The 23,357-nt window shown below is 38.6% G+C and overlaps 1 protein-coding gene across 2 annotated transcripts in view; it reads right to left on the bottom strand.

Annotated features, from left to right (window-relative positions):
• Positions 1-23,357, bottom strand: part of LOC108138359 (poly [ADP-ribose] polymerase) — a 96,809-nt gene that overhangs the window by 26,211 nt on the left and 47,241 nt on the right. For both annotated transcript variants that reach the window (XM_041708573.1, XM_041708574.1), the window contains one exon: positions 6,996-7,565. In XM_041708573.1, coding sequence (XP_041564507.1) covers positions 6,996-7,565 — 570 coding nt within the window. The remainder of the gene's footprint in view (positions 1-6,995; positions 7,566-23,357) is intronic.

The raw sequence follows: 23,357 nt of genomic DNA, 5'->3' as shown, positions 1-23,357 counted from the left end.
AATGAAAAAATCAAACCAACAACCTTTGAATTATTTCGGGCAACACAACTGATATCCACACGAGTTGTTCAACACTTTTGTTGATCAGGTTCCATCACTGCATTTAAAATAAGTAGAATTTGTTATTTTTGGCTACCAATGATTTTATGACTGATTTTAGACATTAAATGTGTGCACCAATAATGCACAAAGATTAAGAACAACAGCGAACCAAATGTTGATCATAGATTTCCCTGGTAAAATTAGGCAAATCATAGGCTTTTGTTAAGAACAGTAGCGGCAGTCAGCTGTTTTATTTCCCCTTAAATAGTAATTTCCCTAATTTGCTAGCAAGCAAGGGAACTTTGATTATGTTAAAGGGAAATCCGCCAATGTTAACGAATTCACTTCCGAGTGAAAACTAGAACAGGCCTGTGTATGTTGTTTTTTTAACAGTTAGTTGCCTTTTGACTTATTGTATTTATTATTTTATTATAATTTTAGTCAGAAGTTTGCAACGCAGTGATGGAGACATTTTCGACCATATAAAGTATATATATTATTGAACAGCATATCTAGGAGAGTCGATCTAGTCATGTCCGACTGTCCGTCAGTCCGTTTCTACGCCGTTTTTAATTTTTTTTTTAGTTAGTTTTTCGATATTTAGCGATGGTTTCCTTTTTAAGAATTACGGTTTAAAATTGATTCAAATCGGACGACTTTGTCAAATTTGGAAAAAAAAACTGAATATTATTCAACTCAAAATCTTTTTACCGTAGAAAGTTTGAAAGGTATTTACAGATGTTGAACAAATAAATATATACCAACAAAAATTTTTTTTTTTTTTTTATAAATTATAGAAACATTATTAGTTTTTATGTAAAAAACAGCAAGCAAAGTATCGCCATAAGAGCGTGGAAGTGATTAAGTGATATATTTTACAATTGATTTAGTAAGTCTGCATTAAGTACAAATCAGAGAATGAATAAATATATAAAATAATTGTTATAACTGTAACGGTATTTAAACTTCGGCTTGTCGAAGTTTGTTTTTTTTTTTGTTTTTTGTTTTTTTATAATAATTTTTTTTTTTAATCCTTTCACTTTTTGTTAGACAACCGAATTAGAATTTCAAAAAAGTTGAAGCGTTTTGAAATGTGTCGCGTAATCATTAATCGAAAACTGGGTTTTATATTGGGTGTACAAGTAGAAAACCGCCGTTTTTTTCATAGTTTGAGGCTTTATTGCGTAAAAATAGCTACATACTGATTATTCAAAATATTTTCCATCGCTGGCTACAACTTTCTCCCATCTTTCTGGCAGCATGTGAATTCCGCGTCGAAAAAATTGTTCGTTTTTGGACGCGATTCATGTATCCAGCCAATTTTTGACCTCCTCGTAAGACTGGAAGTGCTGTTCAGCTAGACCATGAGTCATCGATCGAAACAAGTGAAAATCGGAAGGAGCGATGTCTGGAGAGTAAGGCGGGTGGGGTAGGATGTCCCATTTCTGTGTTTCTAGGTAAGTTTTTACGACCTTGGAAACATGAGGCCGGGCGTTGTCGTGCAGGATTTTCACTTTATCGTGCCTTTCCTTGTATTGTGGCCGTTTTTTCTTCAGCGCTCGGCTCATGCGCATCAGCTGGGTCCGGTAGAGAGCTCCTGTGATGGATTCGCCTGGTTTCAAAAGTTCGTAATACACTACGCCGAGTTGGTCCACCATATACACAGCAGCAGCCTCGAGCCATGAATGTTTGGCTTTGCAGTCGAAGTTGATGCATGGCCGGGAAGCCCCCACGATTTTTTCCGCTTAGGATTGTCGTAAAAAATCCACTTTTCATCCACTTTTTTTTTGACGTTGCAGTAGCTGCTCCCTCGTCCGCAACTCATACGGTACCCAAGTTCCCTGCTTTTGAATCTTTCCCAAGCTTTATAGGCGAAGGGAAATGGATTGTTGAGTCACACCTAAAGAATCCGCGAGTTCTGGTTGTGTCTGACAAGAATCTTCATCCAACAGAATCTCCAAAGCTGCATCTTAAAACATTTTCACGGGACCTGGCCGAACCTTGTCTTCCACGTCATAATCACCATTTTTGAATTTCACGAACCATTCTCGGCACTTCTTTCACTGATACACAACTCACTATATGTTGCTACAATCATTCGACGAGCTTCAGCAGCAGAATGAAAAGCGAAAAGCAAAATCTCCCGCAAATGACGCTTATTCGGTTCTAATTTCGACATCTTCGCGCACCAACAAAAAAAATTGACAATGAGAATAGACGAGCGAGATGATGTGGATTTGTTGACCGATACCTAAGCTTGCCATGTGATGCTTCTGATCGCAATTCCCTCACCGATAACCAAAGGTGGCGCCACCCAGTGGAAAACGGCGGTTTTCTACTTGTACAGCTGATAATTTAATTTATTTTTCACTCGAGGTTCTTTGTTTTGGATACTCTTTGTAACACACCGAGCCAAACTAATGCCCCGACAATAAACTAGGGACAACGCTAAGGATAATAAATAAACGAAGAAATAGTTTTACGTATTTATTCGATTGATCTCAGCGTAAGACTAAATTACTTGTGCTGCCCTTTCTTTTTATAAGTTTGAAAGCGTGAAGCTCGCTTGGGAAAATAATGGTACATAAGTTTTGGAGTAAGAGTGCCACTCAGGAAACGGCACTTAGTGATTCCAAGAATTGTTTATGTTATGGAAGAGCGGCATCGCCCGCTTCGGATGTAAATTGTTTACATTGGTTCAACGTGGGATCGCCTCCACTGCTTACTTTTATTTCTTGGCACATAACTGAATATGTGAATATGTCACTATATCCCTTCCCGGGGTGTGCTCACTTCGCTCGGATTGCTTGACGGGCTATCAAGGATAAGCGTTCGTTCTACGACTATGGCGGTTATGACGAGCCCGCCTAGAAGGCTACACTTGGTTATTATAACTTTGTAAATTTCAAGAGAAAAGATAAATAATGAAGTTTAATAAACATTAAGGTGTTATATACAGTTAAAAGGCCAAAAAAAGCGAATTTTTGAACATTTTTTCTGAGAAAACTATTCAATTTAATTATCTGATAGTTTGTACACATATTATATTATATTTTAATTGTATTTTAAGACAAAGTATTGGAAAAAATATTTATTTAGAAAGGAGCTAAGGCCCTTAAGAAAAACGAAGTCCATCCCAACTACAATCTCCAGTATCTACTACATCGCAGAATCATGGTTGAAGAGCCGCATAAACGCAATGGCCCAGTCCAGTACGCAAATCGCCAGGAATACGAACACATCAAATCTTACTGCACACTTCACTCTGTATGCGTCGCTTGCGGAGGGCTGCATACCTCTGCTACGTCTCAATTAAAAAACGAGCCAAATAGAAGTAGAAGTAGTAACTGGAGGAGTAACAGCAAACTACAGAGGCTGTCCAGTATACAAGGAGCTAAGAAATCGGATCAACCAAAGAGTATCAACCCTCCAATTCCATACCTGAAATTTTCTTTTCGTCAGCAGTCAGATCTTCACTCGGCAGTTCCACTATAACTAAAAACGTAAGCTTTGCAAGCGTTTTAAAATCGGATCATGCGAGCCCTGCCCACAATGTTCAATCACCACCTACAGTCTCTTACCAACCTGCAAAGCATACAGAAAATAAAATGGATACAATGATACTCAGATTGCAACAAAGAATGGGTGCATTCTTTCCTTTTACGCGAACGACCATGCAAAGTAAGTTGACAATTCAAAATATTTTAATTCAGGTGCTCCAAAACTTATCAAAATAATCAATGGCTCGCCTGCGCATTGCACTGTGGAATGCCAACGGCGTTTCACGGCACTAACCTGAACTAGCACAATTTATGCATGACAATGAAATCGACGTAATGTTACTTGCAGAAATCCACCTTACCAACAAATACAACTTCCAAATCCGAGGGTATATGATTTATAATACTAATCATCCTGATGGAAAGGCCATGGAGGCACTGTAATCCTGATTAAAAACCGCACCACATCTATCAATATACAGTTGGCTTGTCACAATCTAGCTCTAGCAGCGATATACTGTCCTCCTCGATTCACGATATCCGAAGCGCAATTTATCGACTTAAGCTCATTCGACAATCACCTGGTTTATCTAAACACTGGCCTAGTGACCCCAGAGAACTACCAGACTTCATTGACTTTGCAGATACAAATAACATCCCACAAAATCTGATTAGCGCCAGTTCTCTCTCGGATCTATCATCAGACCAATCGCCTGTACTCTTTAGCCTAAACCAACAGCCAGTTGGCGAAGATGACATCAACAAAAGCGTAAGCATACTAGAGTCAGTCAAAACATAATTCTTAACACAAAGCACACGAATGCAGAAATAGAGCTGCTAGTTCTGGCAAAGCGTCGTTCCCGGCCGGAATGCAAATTACTTACAAAGCCATCTGCAAAGAAACAGCTGAAAGAAGCACTACGACAAGAAGACAGATCCCAACAGCGCTATATGGAGTAACTATCTCCATCCAGCTTAAAATTCCCACTATGGAAACACTACTGAGTCCTCAAACACTAACGTTTACGCCAATGATGACCCCTGCAAATGGCTGGGGCCGAAGCGACAAAGACAGAGTCGACACATTCGCTACCCACCTCCAAAAACTCCAAAAATGCTTATTGAACTCCCACTATGCGCTGTTAACACCATATGCGAGCTGCTCAACGCGATGACAAGACTGGGTTGCTTTCCAAAGAGGTGGAAAAGGGCCATTATCATAATGATACCAAAACCCGGAACACACCACCTCCTGATACAGGCAACAAGTTTACTTTTGTGTTTATCGTGTTTTTGAAAAATGTCTCCTAGCCCATATCATACCATATATCGGCACATCAAATCGTCTTCCCCAAAAAACGTGAAACTATCGAACAGGTGAACTGAAAACATCAGAAGTTCGAAGTGCATTCGAAAACAGAAAATACTGCACTGCGGTATTTTTGGACGTCTCTCATGCTCCCTAATAACATACATAAACTCTTGAAGTCATATCTTTAAAACAGGATATTCGTTGTGATACACTTCTGATATCAATACGAGCAGACAACAGCACCAGCGCAACTTGCGACCCATCTAGATGCAATAGGGAAATGACTCTCAGACTGGAGTATAAAAGTAAATGAACAAAAATGTAAACACGTTATCTTTACCTTAAATAAACAAAATTTCCCAAACCTTGCAGTAAACAACGTGCTTTCTTAGTCAGATGAAGTAGCGTATCGTGGCGTACATCTCGACAGACGTCTTACCTGGCGCACGCTTATTGAAACGAACTCATCTACGGCTGAAGGCAAGCAGTCTGCATTGGCTTATAAACTCTACAACTCCGTTTCGAAACCAAACTGAACTTAAAGCTCCCAGTTGTGTGGGAGCGCCAGTAACAGCAACTTAGAAATCGTGCAGAGAGCCCAAAGCAAAGATCCTGAGAACTATCAACGGCGCACCGTACGTGGAAATATTCAGAGAGACTTGAATGAACTCCCCGTCCGAGGTGTAATAGCGCAACACATGAAAATTTAGTACACACAGCTGTCAACCCATCTAAACCACCTCGGTAGAGCACTAACGTTGGTATGAAGCCTTTCTCGCCTTCGCGTTACGACCGTCCCATCCTGTGACAATTATTAGAACCGTCTAACATAAATACAGTTTAACAAACTGTTAGAATAATATAGTACTTTAAGATTTTATCAGAACAAAAATGTTTGATTAATTACTAAAAAAATATATATAATCGTAGCAGCTTTCGAGTAATGTTGGTCACCGACTTCAAAAACACCATTTTGAGTAAAACGGGTTTAAAGTTTGTATTCCTACTTGCAAATACTCTGAAACTACTTTTAAAATTCGAAAATATTCACCGGAACGATATGAAATTTTCAGTGTGTATTCTCAAATATATTTACTTATTTTGAATTTTTATAAGTAGTTTTGAAATCGGACGATTACATTATACAGGTCCCGTGAGAACAAACGGAATATAAAAAATATATATTTAAACAAATTTAAAAAAAAGTTTAGTAATGGTTTAAAATAATCTCAAAAGCTAAGTAAAGTAGAACAACAATCGTTAAAGCCGTTATAGAAAAAATCTGCAAAAAAAAGTGTCAAAATATAATTTTAAATAAAAGATTTTGTTATAATTTAAAAACAAAGACCATTTAACAATACCTCTTAAACGAGATATGGCATTTGACTGTTTTACTAGTTTAAAAGCTGTTGGATCAGTGAGCTTTTTTACTAACACTAACCTTTGTGATGCGTAAATAAAATAAAACCGCATAAACCTAAGCTATGTGATGCCCAAATAAAATAAAACCGCATAAATTTCCAATTAATTATGCACTAAGTTTAATTAAATGGCACCAAGCCCTTATTTACAAAGTTTAATGTATATGTTTGAGATTAGTTGGTTGGGCAGGCAGACCGATTTGTCTGTGCCCTGTAACTAACGAAAGTAAACGAAAAGAATAGGTAGGCGATCTGCTACCTTGCCTTCAGCGAGCGAGTACAAAATCGAACTAAAACTAAATAGATTCTTAGCGTGGACAAAGGGCCAGGCAGCGATTGGCAAAAGGAAATCAAAAAGGAGTAGCAATTACAGAAATTGAAGGAGAGCCACGCAGGGCAAATTGCAAATGCAAAAGCAAACATCGAGAACTTAATTTACGTTAAGGTTCGAAGTTAGCACTTATGCTCTGGCCGCCTGAATTTATTTTTTTTTAAAATAGAATCCTTAAATCATTCGATTTTTTTAAAAATTAATTTTAACAAAAAAAGTTCATAAGTATCTTCAAATTAAATATAAAAATACATTTCCCTGAATAGGAATAGATTTTAGTGCCTTAAACATTAAACCGCTGTACAAAATTATCGGAGAAAATTTTTTAAAAAATTGACATAGATGCCTAAATAGTTTCATACTGATGTCCACAATTTTCGTTTACTTACTTTGCCGTTTTATCTGATTCCAAAAGCTGCAACTTGTAAAATGAATTTTTATTTCGCTGAATGTCAGTCAAACCGAGCACAATACTGTATTTGTCTTTACTCTCTACGTAAACATGGGCGATGTCCTCAAGCCCACTGTCAGGATCAACAGCCAGACCATCTTTTACCTTAAACGCTCTTGATATGGGCATGGATTTTGTATATATACTTTTAAGCTTTGAGGTTTTTGTTGTATCTTGTGAAACTCTTAATGTTGGATCTGTTCCCCAATTGCAGATACTCATGCTATTTATATAAATAATAGCTCCTTCTGCGTCAGCTTCCACAAAATCTAAATATTCCATGGGCACAATATGTATCCCAAGCAACTGTGCAGATTTCATCCGACTAGATACCTTTTTGACTTCTGATTCAGTTGATATAATTGCAATTGTGCTTTCCGTTATTTTGGTTTCACATTTGCCACCCATATTTTCTATTCGCTTTTTTAACTCATTCTCTTGGTTTTTTAAGCCTATAATTGAAAACTTCAGGTTGTATAAAGCAGGCTTTTTACGTACAATTTTCGGCCTGGAATAAAAAAAAACAGAAATTATTATTATATATAGGATTTTGCTTATTTTAATAATATTATAAATATATAAAAAAAAGAAGAAATGATAAAAAAGGGGAATCACATGCCACCCGAAGTAATTGTGTGCACCGTGGCAGTGCGATTATATACCAGCTTAGTGAGGAAGATTGATATCAATCTCATGGGTCTCATTGCAAATCTCTATTTTAAGGTTTAATAAAATATGTCAGATGGACCAACATTTGAAACATCAAAAGACATTCTCCCCAAGGCGATAAAAGACAGCCTGTTAGGGCAGGTCACTGCTCGCTGAATTCTGAACTCTCATAACTGAAGCATAAGGATTTTTGGGAACTCTATCCGTTTGTTTGTCTCTTTTTATACAGCACTATCAGTGTTCTGCTGTTACTGTCGGTCGTTGTTGTTTTTTGCAGCGAGGCTCTGCGTTGGCTGCTGCGGTGTCGCTATTGGCTGGCTGGCTCTCGCGAACTTGATTTGCTTACTGCATTTGCGATGATGCAAGCTTCACTGCCGTACAGTTAATTCACGGCGCGTCTTCATTGGACGGGTCCGAAGTCCGCTTACTAACCGTTCGACCTCGTTGTCTATCAGTGTTAGGGCCCAAGATCCAGCGCAATATCGATAGTTCGCGATCTCTCTACTTTGCCAGGATCCAAGATCCATTTTCGTTCGGATTTGTGGGTAGTTTTAAGACTTCTTTATAATAATATATCTTTGTGGCAGCTATGTATTAGTTAAGATGGCGCCATATTTCTTTATCCATTCTGAATCAGGAAGTCCTGATTACAGGAACTGTAAAAACTGGAACTGGAGGACTTTGTCAATTTTAATTTGTAAGCTAGTGTAATATGAAGTAATGTTTAATTTTTAAATAATAATAATCTAATACAGCAGCAGAAAGTTCCGCTGCCACTTGACATCAACTGACGAAAAGGGCTTAAGAATCCGTTACCGTCTTCAGATTAAAGCGAACAGGCGCTGTGCCTTTAAAGCATAAGCAGACTCCTGCTCCGACAGTCTGCTGCCGTCGGAGTCGGTCGTCAGAGCGTCCTTTCTGGGAAGTTGGGATAGGCCAATGCAGTTCTATACATTTTTGTGTTACGAAGGTAGCAGCAAAATGTCGTTCGGCAATAAAGTGTTGCTCTTCAGGTCGATTGTGGTGCCTTTTATGACATAGTGTATTCAGATATTGGGCACAGCTTTTGGCTCTAGTGTCATGAGGGTGCAAAGAGCTCACAACCGGGCGTTGCGTACAATTGCAAATGCATATTGGTATGTAAGAAATGTTGCCTAATGACCTTCACAACTCTACGGCCTTTCTTGGCAATGATAAGGCATCCAGGAGACCTCAGGATAACAGACAGAGAAAGCGTTGGACAATTTTAATCGTTTAACCTTTGGTCAATAAGTTTCTCATACATCCGACTTACTTCGACCCCGTGCATTCGGAATGCCGAAACTTCCGAGTATTAAAACAATAAAACGCCAAACGGAGTGGAACGAAATTTATGGCATATTAAATAAAAAAAAAAAATTTAATTATTCTGCGAAAGTGCTTGTTCCATGTCATTATTTGGAAACTAATAATGGAATTTTAACAATATTTATATAATATCAAAATCACGTGCCTTCATTAATTCTTTTAAGAATACTAACTGTGGGCAAAAAGAAAGGTGAATTTGAATTTAAACTTGAAAATTCAACTTACTCTTTTCTTGTAGTGTTTTGTGAAATTTGAAAACTGTGTTGAAATCCGTTACAACTAATCGCTTAGCACCACCCCTGTTTTTCTGTTCCAATTACAAGAAATAAAAGAAAAACCTATTGATAAATAAATAATAAAAATAAAGTGACGATCGTACTATTTTTTATTTTACGTAAAAAAATTACTTTTGTTTTTATTTTATTTTATATAGTAACAAGGCTGATTTTATTGTGTAACTTTGTGCCGATTAGGAAACAAATTAAATAAATATAAAGTATTTTTTTTTGGTAAAATAAAAAATAGTCGTCACAAAATGTGATATAAGAAGTTTTTGAGTTGAAGGTGCGATCGTCAGGCTAATTTTACCTCGTCAAGAGGTGTTTTTGTTTGTAATCAGAAGTGTTTGTTTAAAACAACAGTCATATTACCGCAAAGCTCCAAAATCTGGTTACAGTAAAAAATTTCCTTAATATCATGGTCACGACTTTATGACTTCGGTATTGAAAAAAACCAAAGCACACAGTTTTTAGTCTTGATCGAAGCTTAACGCCACCTGACATCGCACAGGCACTGTAAGGTTATTTCCAGTCGGCATCATCGGCTTTAAAAAAATACTCTCTCTTTTCGTAAAATGGATGTATAATGAATGTCCTTCCTCAAAACCCTGAAGATCTCTTTTTAATGAAAGTTGAATTAAATGAATGATCGACTAAACTAAGTGCGCTATCATATAGCTGAAATAGAATCGATCGAATAATTAAGCTAAAAATATTCATAGCATCAATGTTTTTAAACATACATAATACATCGAAATTTAGATGTTTTAAAGAATATTTAATTTTTGCAATAGCTGCAGGGGTATAAAAACTTCGACTTGCCGAAGTTTGCTTCTTTTCTTGTTTTTTTTTTTTAAGCATTAAAACAACAGTTCTATTCATTATAGCCTTGCAGAGGGTATTATATTATATTACATAACAATACATTACATTATATATATTTTTGATCAGTATCACAAGGAGAGTATCTCTAGCCGCTTTGCCGTTTCTACCCAAACTGGTCTCTCAGCTATAAATCTATCTGCAGGACAATTTCCCAAAAGTAATCTATTTCACGTAGAATATAAATTGGAACTAGACTGTTCGGACGACTATATCAAATAGCTCGCATTGGGAAAATCTTGAAAAATAAAGAAGGAAAATTATACAGCCCTGTTCGAGTTTTCACTTCTGAAAGATTTGCACGAAATCTAAGTTCCCTCTGTTAATGCTCTGGTAGCTTCCGCAAAAAGTTCACGGAAACTTTTCACCAAGCATTTGGCTGACTGATTAAGATCCGCAAGAACAGAAATTAGTTATTTTAAAATACTTTGCGCTAACTTAAAGTGCAAATAAAATTTTTACCTTATTCTTTGATGTCTTAAGAACTTTGTTGCATAACAGATTTGGTTAATAGTAACATATTTACCTTTCTAAAACTTATTTTGTGATGTCACATCAGAATCGCTACGATTCTAACTTACTGGATTTTGCAAACCCCGCACCCCTTTCTAGTTTCCGAATTTGAAAGGCAAAGGTTGGCATGGTACTGACGCTTTTTGGTTTGTTTTTATATGATTAGATAAATTAATTTAAGTTTAGTTTAAAAGTGTTTTTGTTCTTATAACCCCTTAATTTAATGTACTTATTGTGCAAAGCGTGTTGTGTTGGGACCTTTTTCATCGTATTTGCCAACTTTGGTCCTGAAACCTAATTGTGAAAAGCAGCTGATTCACGCACAAAATTTAAAATACAAAATGTAAGTAAGAAAAACGAATATTTTTTGTATTTAAAATTAATTTTATTAGGAGGAGAAAGTCGACATTGCCCAGGGGTTTGTGAAGGTGACAGAGTGGCCGTGGACGCCAAATGGCGCATTGCCTCTTAAATTTCGGTTGCCTTCTCAACTCGTTATTTGCCAAGAGTTGTTAAAATCAAACCAATAATCTTTGAATTATTTTGGGCAACACAGCAGATATCCACACGAGTTGTTCAACATTTTTGTTGTCCAGTTTCCATCACTGCCTTTAAAATAAGCACAATTTGTTGTTTTTGGGGACCAATGTTTTTTTGACTGATTTTAGACATTAAATGTATGCACCAATAATGCACAAAGATTAGAAAGCGAGCTAAATGTTGATCAGAGATTTGCCTGGATAAGAGCAGTAGTGGCAGTCAGCGGTTTGATTTCCCCCCAAAAAGTAAATTCTCAAGGAAATTTGTTAGCAAGCAAGGGAACATTGATTATGCTAAAGAGAAATCCGCCAATGTTGGCGAATTCTCTTCCGAGTGAAAACTGAAACAGGCCTGATAACCTTGCTGTTTTTAATTTTTTTTTTGTTAGTTCTTGTTCAACTTGATTAATATCGGACGAATTTATCATATAGCTCCCATGGGAACATGGGACTTACGCTGCTTTAACAAAACAAAAACGAAACAAAAATGCTAAGTCATCCAACAGTCGTATTAACTTTTTCGACTGCTACTTCCGATGACTTCCGAAAGTCGATGCCTGTCGCAGCTCCGACTTACGCTCACAACTATAGCAACAAGCAATGAAACGAAAAACAGCGACTGTTGATGCTTTCTGATTCTTGTCGCTTTTTGATTTTTGCATTTGCTTCGACTGCGACAGTAGAAGCAGAAGCTAAATCATATGAAATGAAACTTACTGCAGTCTTTAAAACACTGTGTTGAACATCACTGTGATATGCACATAGAACCAAAAACGGGAAAACGTTCTCATTTAAAAAATGTGTATTTGTCTTGTTTGTTGATTATCTTTAACGGAGTATCGGATTGAGATAATTTTGGTGTCGTTGGTCGCTTGTTTGATGCCAGAATACAACCATGCCATAAAAGTAAAAATTTTGCTTCACCGGCCCCAAAAGCTCCAGTACAAGACAAAATTTTTTAGCACTTTTACCCCCATTTCTTCAAAACCAAATGACTTTCTAAAACTCTTAATATGCATAAGCTCTTACAGAAGTGATACATTTTGATTGCTCTATCATTTATTAAGATCGGACTATTCATAGGTGACTTCGAATATAGCTGCTATATATAATAGTTTCCTTGCGCACGCTTATCGGTACTCATCGTCACAGTATGTACTGCCGTCCAAAGTGATGCTAAGGACGGTCAAGTCGGAGCCCACCCTATAAAGCCTAAAGTACAAGGTGCAAGGCATACGAAGCGAATGGAGGACTGTTACTCCGGATAAAGAAGCCCCTGGATCCGTCCACGCTGCAATTGCAGGCAGTCATGCAGGATGTAGTGCAAGTGGAGACCCTCGACCTGGATGAGATTACCAGCGCCGAAAAGGTACTGCAAGTCCTATACGCGGAAGAGGAAAGCGACATTCGACGGATGCGAAAGGACTACGACGGAACCTTAAAAGCGACGGGTATCCGTAGACCAGAACACGCGCAGAGGATCCTGAAAATGGGCAGGATCAGGATTGGATGGGTCCGCATAAGGAAGAATATCGGGCCAAGGCAATACTATAAGTGCATGGGCACACCTCCGTCAGATGCCGAATCCACTCGTGGAATCTCCGAATCCACTCAGGAAGTGTGCTACAATGCGGGAAGCAGGTCCAAACCACATTAAGTGTACATAAAGCAAGCCGAAATGTATTCTATGCTCCAGAGGAGGCAAACACTAGACTCTGAGCAGGATGTGACCAGAGTACCGGAAGACCATGACCAGCTCGAAGAAATAGCAAACCTCAACAAACCAGAAGGTTTCTGGCAACAGATACACAGGTGCTACATAGCCACGAGGACATGTAACACAAAGTCACCCCCACGCGAGTGGAAGAGTCCCTGCCTTTATGGTATACTTACTACATAGCACTACTATAATATATCTACTATCTTTATTATTGTCATATAGTTTCTAAAGGAGGAAACATTAAAATGAAAAGTCTTTTATAAAGTCTTCTATAAAAAAAAACACCTTGAACGTCGTTGTGCTTGCATCCACGGTCAAATCCGCCTAAGATGCAGCGATGGAAACAGCATCGAAAGGACACCCTGGTAAGGAATAAAAAAGAAAAAAATAAAATAACCAGAGACAGAAGATCAAAGTTTAAGTTTCAATTAAAATGAAATTCAAAGATAAAGTTTAAACTAAAATAAAATTCAAAGTTAAAGTTTAAATTAAAATCAAAAATATAAATTAAAAATCTACACACTTTAAAAACTTAAAGATTAAGATCAAACAAACAATTTTAAGAAATTTTATATAATTAATTTGTGAGACAGAGCCAAAAGGAATATTTATTTTTAATTAACAAATGGCCGATCAAATAAATTTCATTAAACTCCCAATTATTTCACTCGAAGCTCAGCCAAATTTAATCCCGCAAAAACCAGTAGTAGCAAATCAAGTTCAATTATTACAGCAGCAACAGCAAAGACAAATTCAGAGACACGAATTTCATCAATAAAATAGGAACAATATGGCAGAAAACGAGTTACAAGGTGCCATCACACAAATCCTCGCTGAACAATTTCAAATTTTACTACAAACCAGGATTTGATTTTTCACTCGCTACTAACCAAGAAACTTATTCAGAACATTGGGCCAACCTAGAGGGCTTAGAAAAGTACCAGACGTAGTAAAAAGAATAAGGGAATTTTCAGGTTATAAAATAGAATTCAGTTCATGAAAAAAGGGAGTCGACAGGGCTTACGAAGTCATTAAAAGAACTTCAAAATATCCAAATGCTTAACTTTACATTATGCTGATAAGCGAGATAAGTATACTCGAATACCAAATGACAACAATAAGCCAAGTAGAGGTGGAGAACTATCGATGGCACTATCGCCACTATCGATGGTTTAGCACTATCGAGCCACCATCGATGGCAGCAGACACCTTCGATAGTGGCCCATCCACTATCGATGGTGCCATCGATAGTGCGCTTCTTACAAGTGCCGAGTTATAAATTGCATATAATTGAGTATATTACTTTTTTCCAGGTGAATCAAACTGATTTCCCTGCCATTGGGAGCCTTTTCGCCAAATATCTTTGCATTCCGGCTACGTCCGTGGAGTCTGAAAGAACATTCAGCAAGGCGGGCCAAATAATATCGGAGAGGCGAACCCGACTCAAAGAAAAAAATGTTAACATTCTTTTGTTTTTAAATCGCAACTCTTGGCTGAAATAAAGCATATTTTATTGTATTCGTTTCATTCTTTTTTTTTAAATCGTAACTTAGTTAAAATAAAGCATAATATTTTTATATTTGCTTAATCAAATTTTTTTTGTTGGGCTACACTATCGAGCCACTATCGAGCCACTATCGATGGCACTATCGACACTATCGATGGTTTAAAATAAAATATCGTCGACCATCGATGGCGCTCACTATCGATAGTTCTCCACCTCTAATACCAGCCTCATATAGACCACCGATTACTCTCGTGTCTGTCAAAACTGCTCGAAAAATGCCTTTTGACACGCATAATCCCATATCTAAAAGAGCACAACATTATTCCGGCGCATCAATTTGGCTTTCGAGAAAGCCATGGAACAATAGAGCAAGTTAACAGATTAACAACAGAAATACGAACTGCATTCGAGTCTCGGGAATACTGCAGTGCGGTATTCCTTGACGTTGCGCAGGCTTCCGACCGAGTCTGGCTCGATGGCCTTATGCATAAAATCAGAACGTTACTACCGGAAAACACTCACAGGATACTTGAATCGTACCTTTACAATAGAGCCTTCGCCGTGAGATGCAACACTACAATATCCGACGATTACACGATAGAGGCCGTAGTTCCTCAAGGTAGCGCCCTTGGTCCAACTCTATTTCTCCTTTACACCGCAGATATTCCCACGAACGAGCGGCTAACTACTTCTACATTCGCAGACGATACCGCGATCTTAAGTCGGTCCAAATGCCCAATTCAGGCAACAGCACAACTAGCTGATCATCTCGTGGTAGTGGAGAGGTGGTTATCAGACTGGCGTATAAAAATAAATGCGCAAAAGTGTAAACACATAACGTTTACTCTTAACAGACAAACGTGTCCCCCGCTAACTCTGAATAACACGCCACTTCCACAAGCTGACGATGTAACGTACCTTGGCGTCCACCTTGACAGAAGACTTACATGGCGGAGACATATCGAAGCTAAGAAAATTCATCTAAAACTAAAATCCAATAACCTCCATTGGCTCATAAACGCTCGCTCCCCCTCTGCCTGGACTTCAAGGTTCTGCTCTACAATTCAACGCTTAAGCCAGTCTGGACTTACGGCTCCCAATTGTGGGGAAACGCGAGCAGCAGTAACATCGACATTATCCAGCGAGCACAATCAAAAATCCTGAGAACTATAACTGGGGCACCTTGGTATGTTCGGAACGACAACATCCACAGAGATCTTGGCATTCTACCCGTAAAAGATGAAATTTCAAAACAAAAGGCGTCCTACCACACCAAGCTAATTTCTCATCCAAACCAGCTCGCCAGGGGCCTAGCCAGGGTTTCCAACCGGACCCGATTGCAACGAAATGACCTTCCAGCTCAGCAATAGTTGTTAGAGCCCTTACATCCCGCGTCAGTCAACTTGACTGTCAGATATAGCTTTTTAATTTAAGATTTTATATACTTATTGTTAGTCTCAATTCAGAGAAGATTCAATAAATAAAATGCATATGTAAAAAAAAAAAAAAATATACTATAGTCGTCCGATTTTGATGAAATTTAAAACGTAATTATGAAATATTTAACCATTACTATATCTCGAAGAACTAAAAAAAAAATTAAAAAGCACAAAAGTTATAATTTTTTGTAATATATTCTTATGATTATTCCTATGGGAGCTATATGCAACAGTCGTACGATTTTGATGAAATTTAAACCGTAATTCTGAAATATTTAACCATTACTATATCTCGAAGAACTAACAAAAACAATAAAAAAACACCAAAGTTATAATTATTTTAAATTTATTTTTCCGATTGTTCCAATGGGAGCTATATGCTATAGTCGTCCGATCCGGCTTGTTCCGACTTATATACTACCTGCAATAGAAAGACAACTTTTGGCAAAGTTTCATGCAGATAGCGTTATAACTTAGAGACTAGTTTGCGTAGAAACGGACGGACAGACGGACGGACAGACGGACATGGCTAGATCGACTCTCCTAGTGATGCTGATCAAGAATATATATACTATATATATATAGGGTCGGAGATGTCTCCTTCACTGCGTTGAAAACTTCTGACTGAAATTATAATACCCTCTGCAAGGGTATAAAAAAGGTAGCGTCAAAAACAATATAATGAAATGAAATATGCGAAAATAAACAAAAAAAAAAAGGGAAAACAATAAGTATATGCTTGTAGCGCTGGTATAAAATATCCAATAAAATTAAAAATTACCCTTCAGTACTAATTTTATACTAACAAAATAAGTTTGGCAAGACTTTAAAGCTTAACCAACAAGAAAGGAAGCAAATTTCTGCAAGCCGATGTTTTGTAGTATGCTCACATATAGGGTACACACTGTACCGCTTATATCACTATAACATTGTAGCATTTGTTTATGTCCGAATATTCCCAGCAATGGGAATGTTATGCACCTCCTAAGTGCTGAGTCGGCATGTCTGCATGCGCGGTCGACCATTCGGTTACCATGTGAGCATAACACTCTCTCTCTCATGCGCGGCCGCTGCTTGCGCCGCCTAAATACACTTACGCATACATTAACATATATATTCAGATACATAAGCGTTGGCCACGGCGCTGCTCGTGCAGCTATATGAATTGTAAGCCAAGCCAACATTATTCTTAAGTGAGCATTCTAAGACTGAGTCCCGATCTAAATCGACGGAATAATAAAGCCCAATATATAAGTTAACACCCAAAATAATACAATTTCTCAGACAGAGGAAATGAGTAAGCATTGATTGCACAACAAACAGCAAAGCAATGCCCTCAATAATAGAATTTCCCAAACCGAAGAAGAGAGCATTAATTGCACAACTAACAGCAAAGCAATGCTCTCAATAAAGTTCTAACGAACTTAGCTTGCACCTTTTGGTCAGCGATCGTGGGAATGCAGAACAGCCAATTTCCAAAGTTGATCGAACTCAACTTAGTGCATACAACAAAAACTATAATTAAAATGCACTGGCCAATTACAATTAAGTTTAGCCAACGGCGACGGCGACCAAGAGCAGCAACCAATAATATGAAAGAACGTCAGCAGAAACATCAACAGCGGCAGAGACGGCGGCAGCGATGGAGCGACGCGTAGCTATAAAAACAATTGTTTAAACTAAGTAAGTAAGTAAGCAGTAAATACAATTGGACCGCAAGTCAGCCATATGACCGAGTCACAAAAATCAATAATAAAACTCCTCGTACAAAGCCACAAAATCCTCTTCGCAGATCCCGATTCAAAGTTAGCATACACAACTAAAGTAGTAGGTGAGATCAGAACATTACCCATACCCAATATCACTCAAACAGGAGGTAGAAAAACAAATAACTGAGATGCCAAGAGATGGTATTATAAGACCTTCAAGATCACCATATAATGCACCAGTCTGGGTAGTTCCGAAAAAGTCCGGCCAGTCCGAAGAAAAAAGGTACAGATTAGTAATTGATTATAGGAAACTTAATGAAGTTACTATCTCAGATCGGTATCCCATACCCGAAATTGGAGAAATTATTGCGCAGCTCGGGGACAACAAATATTTTTCGGTATTAGATCTTAAGAGCGGTTTTCATCAAATACCACTGAAAGATACGGACATAGAAAAAACAGCATTCGCGGTAAATGGCGGAAAATATGAATTTACGAGACTCCCATTCGGTTTGAAAAATTCCCCTTCCATTTTATTGGAAATACAATTGGCACGGTATCGCATACCGAACTATCGATAGTAAAGTCTAATGTAACTTCTCTAACGATTGTACTGTTCTCCCTTCTTCTGTCCACCGCTATCGCCAACGAATGTGTAAAGCTTAATCTGTATCAATTATCTCTGTAATAAAACTATTATACTCAAGCTAAATTACAACAGGTTATGGGCCGCAACACCCTTCCACTGCGCCAGAAAATAGTTAGCAGAAGATATTGAACAACGAGTGAGATTAAATGGCAAATTTTAATTTGTGGTGAAATTGCCAACGCGCACATACGCACACATACACATGTGCAAAAATTTGAGACTTCTGGGATTGAGACTGAAGGCGTCAAATTGGTGATAGAGAGAAGAAAAGTGTTCGTTGCTTGTGTAGCTTCGTGAACTAGTTGCTTGTGTAGCAAAAACCAAAAAGGAAGAGTATTCGTTGCTTGTGTAGCTTCGTGAACCAATTGCTTGTGTAGCAAAACTAAAAGGAAGAGTATTCGTTGCTTGTGTAGCTTCGTGAACCAGTTGATTGTGTAGCTCCGTGAACCAGTTGCTTGTGTAGCTTCGTGAACCAGTTGCTTGTGTAGCTCCGTGAACCAGTTGCTTGTGTTGCTTCGTGAACCAGTTGCTTGTGTAGCAAAACTAAACGGAAATTATAAAGAAAAATGAGTATTGCTAGTATACGCATAGAGCCCTTGGGCAAGGATAATTTCGACACATGGAAAATACAAATGCAGGCCCTGTTAGTCAAGAACGACTCGTGGAAATATGTGAACGGGACTCTTTTAAAACCCGAAACAAATTTCACGCAGTGGATAAACGAAGATGCAAAGGCTAAGTCCGATCTCATTTTGGCCATGTCAACATCGGAACTAAGGCATACAAGAAACTGTGAAACTTCAAACGATGTATGGAAGAAGCTGCATAGCACTTACCAGTCAACGGGACCAGCCCGTAAAGCCGCACTGTTGAAATCACTGATCCTATTAAAAATGAATGCAGGCGGAGACATGAGAAGCCACATAGATATGTTTTCCGATTTAGTAGACAAAATAAACGAAGTTGATCTCATGAATATTGACGATCTGTTAACAATTTTGCTACTGTACAGTATCCCTGAGGAATATGAACAGTTTCGAATCGCGATTGAAACGCAGGAAAACTTAATCTCAACGGAGGCACTTAAAATAAAGTTATTAGACGAATACGAGGCGAGAAACAGAAATCAAAGCGAGTCGACGCCCGGAGCATTATTGGCACACAAGAAGTATAATAACAGCAATCCGCAAGAATCAGGCACTAATAAAAAGTTTAAGTTTAGATGTTACAACTGCGGAAAAGTCGGTCACCGTGCAGCTGAGTGCAGGTCGAAGCCAATAAAGAACCAGAATGATAGCATGTACGTCAACGCAGCTCATCATACAAGCAGTGATTGCAGTAGCTGGTGTCTAGACTCTGGAGCAACGTCACACATGTGCTCACAACAAAATATGTTCGTAAATCTTGAGCCTGCAGAAGGCCCGAAACTCAAACTGGCAAATGATGAGGCTACAGACATAAAAGGATATGGATCTGTGCAGTTCTTGCCAAACAAAAAGTTCACCGCCAGCCTGAAGAACACGCTCTATGTACCGGACTTAAGGACCAATCTCTTGTCGGTCTCAAAAATATGTGATCACGGCTTCAATATTATTTTCAAGAAGGAGAAAGCTGAAATAATTAGAGCTACAGGAGGAGAAATAGTGTTCACCGTTCCTCGCAAATTGGACTTATACCAGTTAGAAGAAAAACTCGAATGCAGCCAGATCACTGCAGGTAAGCAAAACAGCATCCAAGAATGGCATGAACGTTTCGGCCATCTTAATGAGCCGGACCTAAAAGAACTAATAAGAAAAGGTAAAGTACAAGGAGCCAAAGTCGACCTCAAGGAGACTCTTCCAATTTGCGAAGTATGTATCAAGGGGAAGCAGTCCCAAAAGCCGTTCCCAGTATCAGATTCAAGAGCAGGAGACGTACTAGAACTAATCCACAGCGACGTATGCGGTCCCATGCGTACCAATAGCCACGGCGGCAGCCGCTACTTTTTGACATTCATCGATGATTTCTCAAAATGGTGCGAGCTCTACACGATCAAAAGAAAGTCTGAGGTGTTCCAGAAATTTAAGGAATTCCAAAACGATGTCGAACGGCGAACTGGAAAGAAGATAAAAACTATCAGGTCAGATAACGGTACAGAATACACTAATAATGAGTTCAAAAGTTATCTTGCAGCCCAGGGAATAAAGCACGAGTATTCCGTAGAATATACTCCTCAACAAAATGGTACAGCCGAACGTAAGAACAGGACCCTTGTTGAAATGGCTCGCTGCCTGATGTTGCAGGCCGCACTTCCTCCGAGCTACTGGGCTGAAGCAGTAAACACGGCAAATTACATAAGAAACGGATGTCCTTCAAGGAGCCTATGTGGAGAAACGCCTTTTAAGCTGTGGAACAATCGCGTCCCAATTGTAAGGCATATGCAAAAATTTGGTCAAATTGCATATACACTGGACAAACGATCGAAAAGCAAGTTCAGCCCAAAATCCAAAAAATGCGTATTCGTTGGATACTGCACCGATGCCAAAGCTTATAGGCTGTACGATGTGAAAAATCAAATGTTAATCAAAAGCCGAGACGTCGTTTTCACAAATCTGTTTGGGCACGAGTATAAGTTCGAAGAGTTCATTGAACCGCAGATCGATGTCAACATTGAGCCGGTAGCAGAAAATCAACCAGAAAATGACCAAGATGACAACGAAAGCATCCAACCAGAAGATCCTGAGTCAGAGGAAAATGAGCCAGACGATAGACAGCCAGTAAAACGTGGTCGTGGAAGGCCAAGGAAGCAGTTAACAGGTAAACCAGGAAGACCCAGATTAATTTACAATCAAATACTTGCAGACCAGATCGACACACCTAATCAGCAGTTTGAGTCCGACCAGGAAAATGTTTTCTACGAAGCTACCTCACTTGCAACGAACCCAAAGGAACTAACTGCAAGCGCAGCACTCAAAGGTACAAACGCCATCGAATGGAAGGAGGCATTTATAAACGAGTACAAGTCATTAAAAATGAACAATACCTGGGAAGTTGTTGATCGCCAGGAAAACCAAAGGGTTATCGAAACGAAATGGGTGCTTCGAACAAAATATTTACCTGACGGAAGGGTAAATTGCCGTAAAGCTCGCCTGGTTGCTAAAGGATTCACCCAACGCGAAGGCATTGACTACGATGAGACCTACTCCCCAGTGTCCAGAATGAGCTCGATTCGAATTGTAATAGCTCTAGCTGCAGAACTCGGACTGGATCTTCATCAATTTGACTTCAACAGCGCCTATTTGAATGGAGAAATTGAGGAAGAACTTTACATCAGCGTTCCACCTGAATTCCAAGAAATCTTGACTGCTAAAGAGAAAGAAATGTATGGAAGGAAGCTGTATCTCAGAAGCTTTCTACAAGAAATTTTGGGCCAACTGAAGACGACCATTATCTACAACGACAATCAAGGAGCTGGCCAACTTACACGCAACCCCGTGTTCCACAAACGCACCAAGCATGTTGACATCCGTCACCATTTCATCCGAGAGCTGGTTGAAGAAGGAACTATTTCAGTAAACTACATTCCAAGGACCGAGATGCCAGCAGACATATTAATAAAGGGACTCAGCGCTTCAAAACACAATACCTGCAAGACAGCCTTGGGTATGCGTCTAGTCGATCAACGCCTTACCAATTGAAGGGAAGTATTGGAAATACAATTGGCACGGTATCGCATACCGAACTATCGATAGTAAAGTCTAATGTAACTTCTCTAACGATTGTACTGTTCTCCCTTCTTCTGTCCACCGCTATCGCCAACGAATGTGTAAAGCTTAATCTGTGTCAATTATCTCTGTAATAAAACTATTATACTCAAGCTAAATTACAACACATTTTTCAAAGAGCGTTAGACGACATATTGAGATATTATAGTCTTTAGCAAAAACGAAGTGGAGCACGGCAAAAACTTGGAAAGAGTATTTTCAACGCTACAAAACGCAAATATGAGGGTTCAAATAGAGAAATGCCATTTTTTTAAAAACGAAGTAGACTTCTTGGGGTACACAATATCAGAAAATGGAGTAAAAACCAACATAGATAAAATAAAAGCGATTACAAAATTTCCAGTCCCAAAAACATTAAAAAATCTCCGTTCCTTTTTGGGCATGACAGGTTATTATAGGCGGTTCATAAAAGATTACGCCAAAATAGCAAAACCCCTAACCATTCTTCTAAGAGGCGAAGAAGGCCGGATATCTAAGACCAAGTCAAGCAGAACTGCTATCAACTTGAGCAAAGATGCGATTACAGCATTCGAGAAACTTAAAAATACTCTCGTCTCCAGGGAGGTTACCCTTGCCTATCCAGATTTCGGAAAAGAATTTCAATTGACTACTGACGCTTCAAGTTACGCAATAGGCGCAGTATTGGAACAAAATCAGAGGCCAATAACGTTCATTTCACGCACCCTGTCAAAGACTGAAGAGAACTACGCAACTAATGAAAGAGAGATGCTCCCGATCGTTTGGGCGCTCCAAAGTTTAAGACATTATCTTTACGGGTATTCAAAAGTGGTAATATACACGGATCACCAACCCTTGAGTTTTTCGAATAGCGTAAATAACCATAACGCTAAGCTTAAACGCTGGAGAGACCTCATTGGCGAGTATAACCACGAGATCAGGTACAAGCCCGGAGTAGCTAATGTGGTAGCGGACGCGTTGTCCCGGGCCCCCGCAGAAATTAATTCAATTAGCTCCTCAGCATCAGCCAATAGCGACGAAAGCTCGTCACACAACCTCATATTTTCAGTAGAAGCTCCAATTAACGTATTTAAAAACCAATTATTATTACTGAGTGCCGATACTGATTCCTATAGCTTCGAAATGCCATTCCCAACATACCACAGACACATAATTAAACAAAATTCTTACACGGAAGAAAAACTTATTGCAATTTTAACTAGTAAACTTGATCCTAAGCTTATAAACGGAATCATTACATCCGAAGAGGTAATGGGAAAAATTCAAAACATTTACCCTACCTATTTTAAATCATACAAGGTAAGG

This window comes from Drosophila elegans, unplaced genomic scaffold (assembly GCF_018152505.1).
Source record: "Drosophila elegans isolate 14027-0461.03 unplaced genomic scaffold, ASM1815250v1 contig_271, whole genome shotgun sequence".
Lineage (NCBI taxonomy): Eukaryota > Metazoa > Arthropoda > Insecta > Diptera > Drosophilidae > Drosophila > Drosophila elegans.
This window is presented reverse-complemented; position numbering and strand designations above follow the sequence as displayed.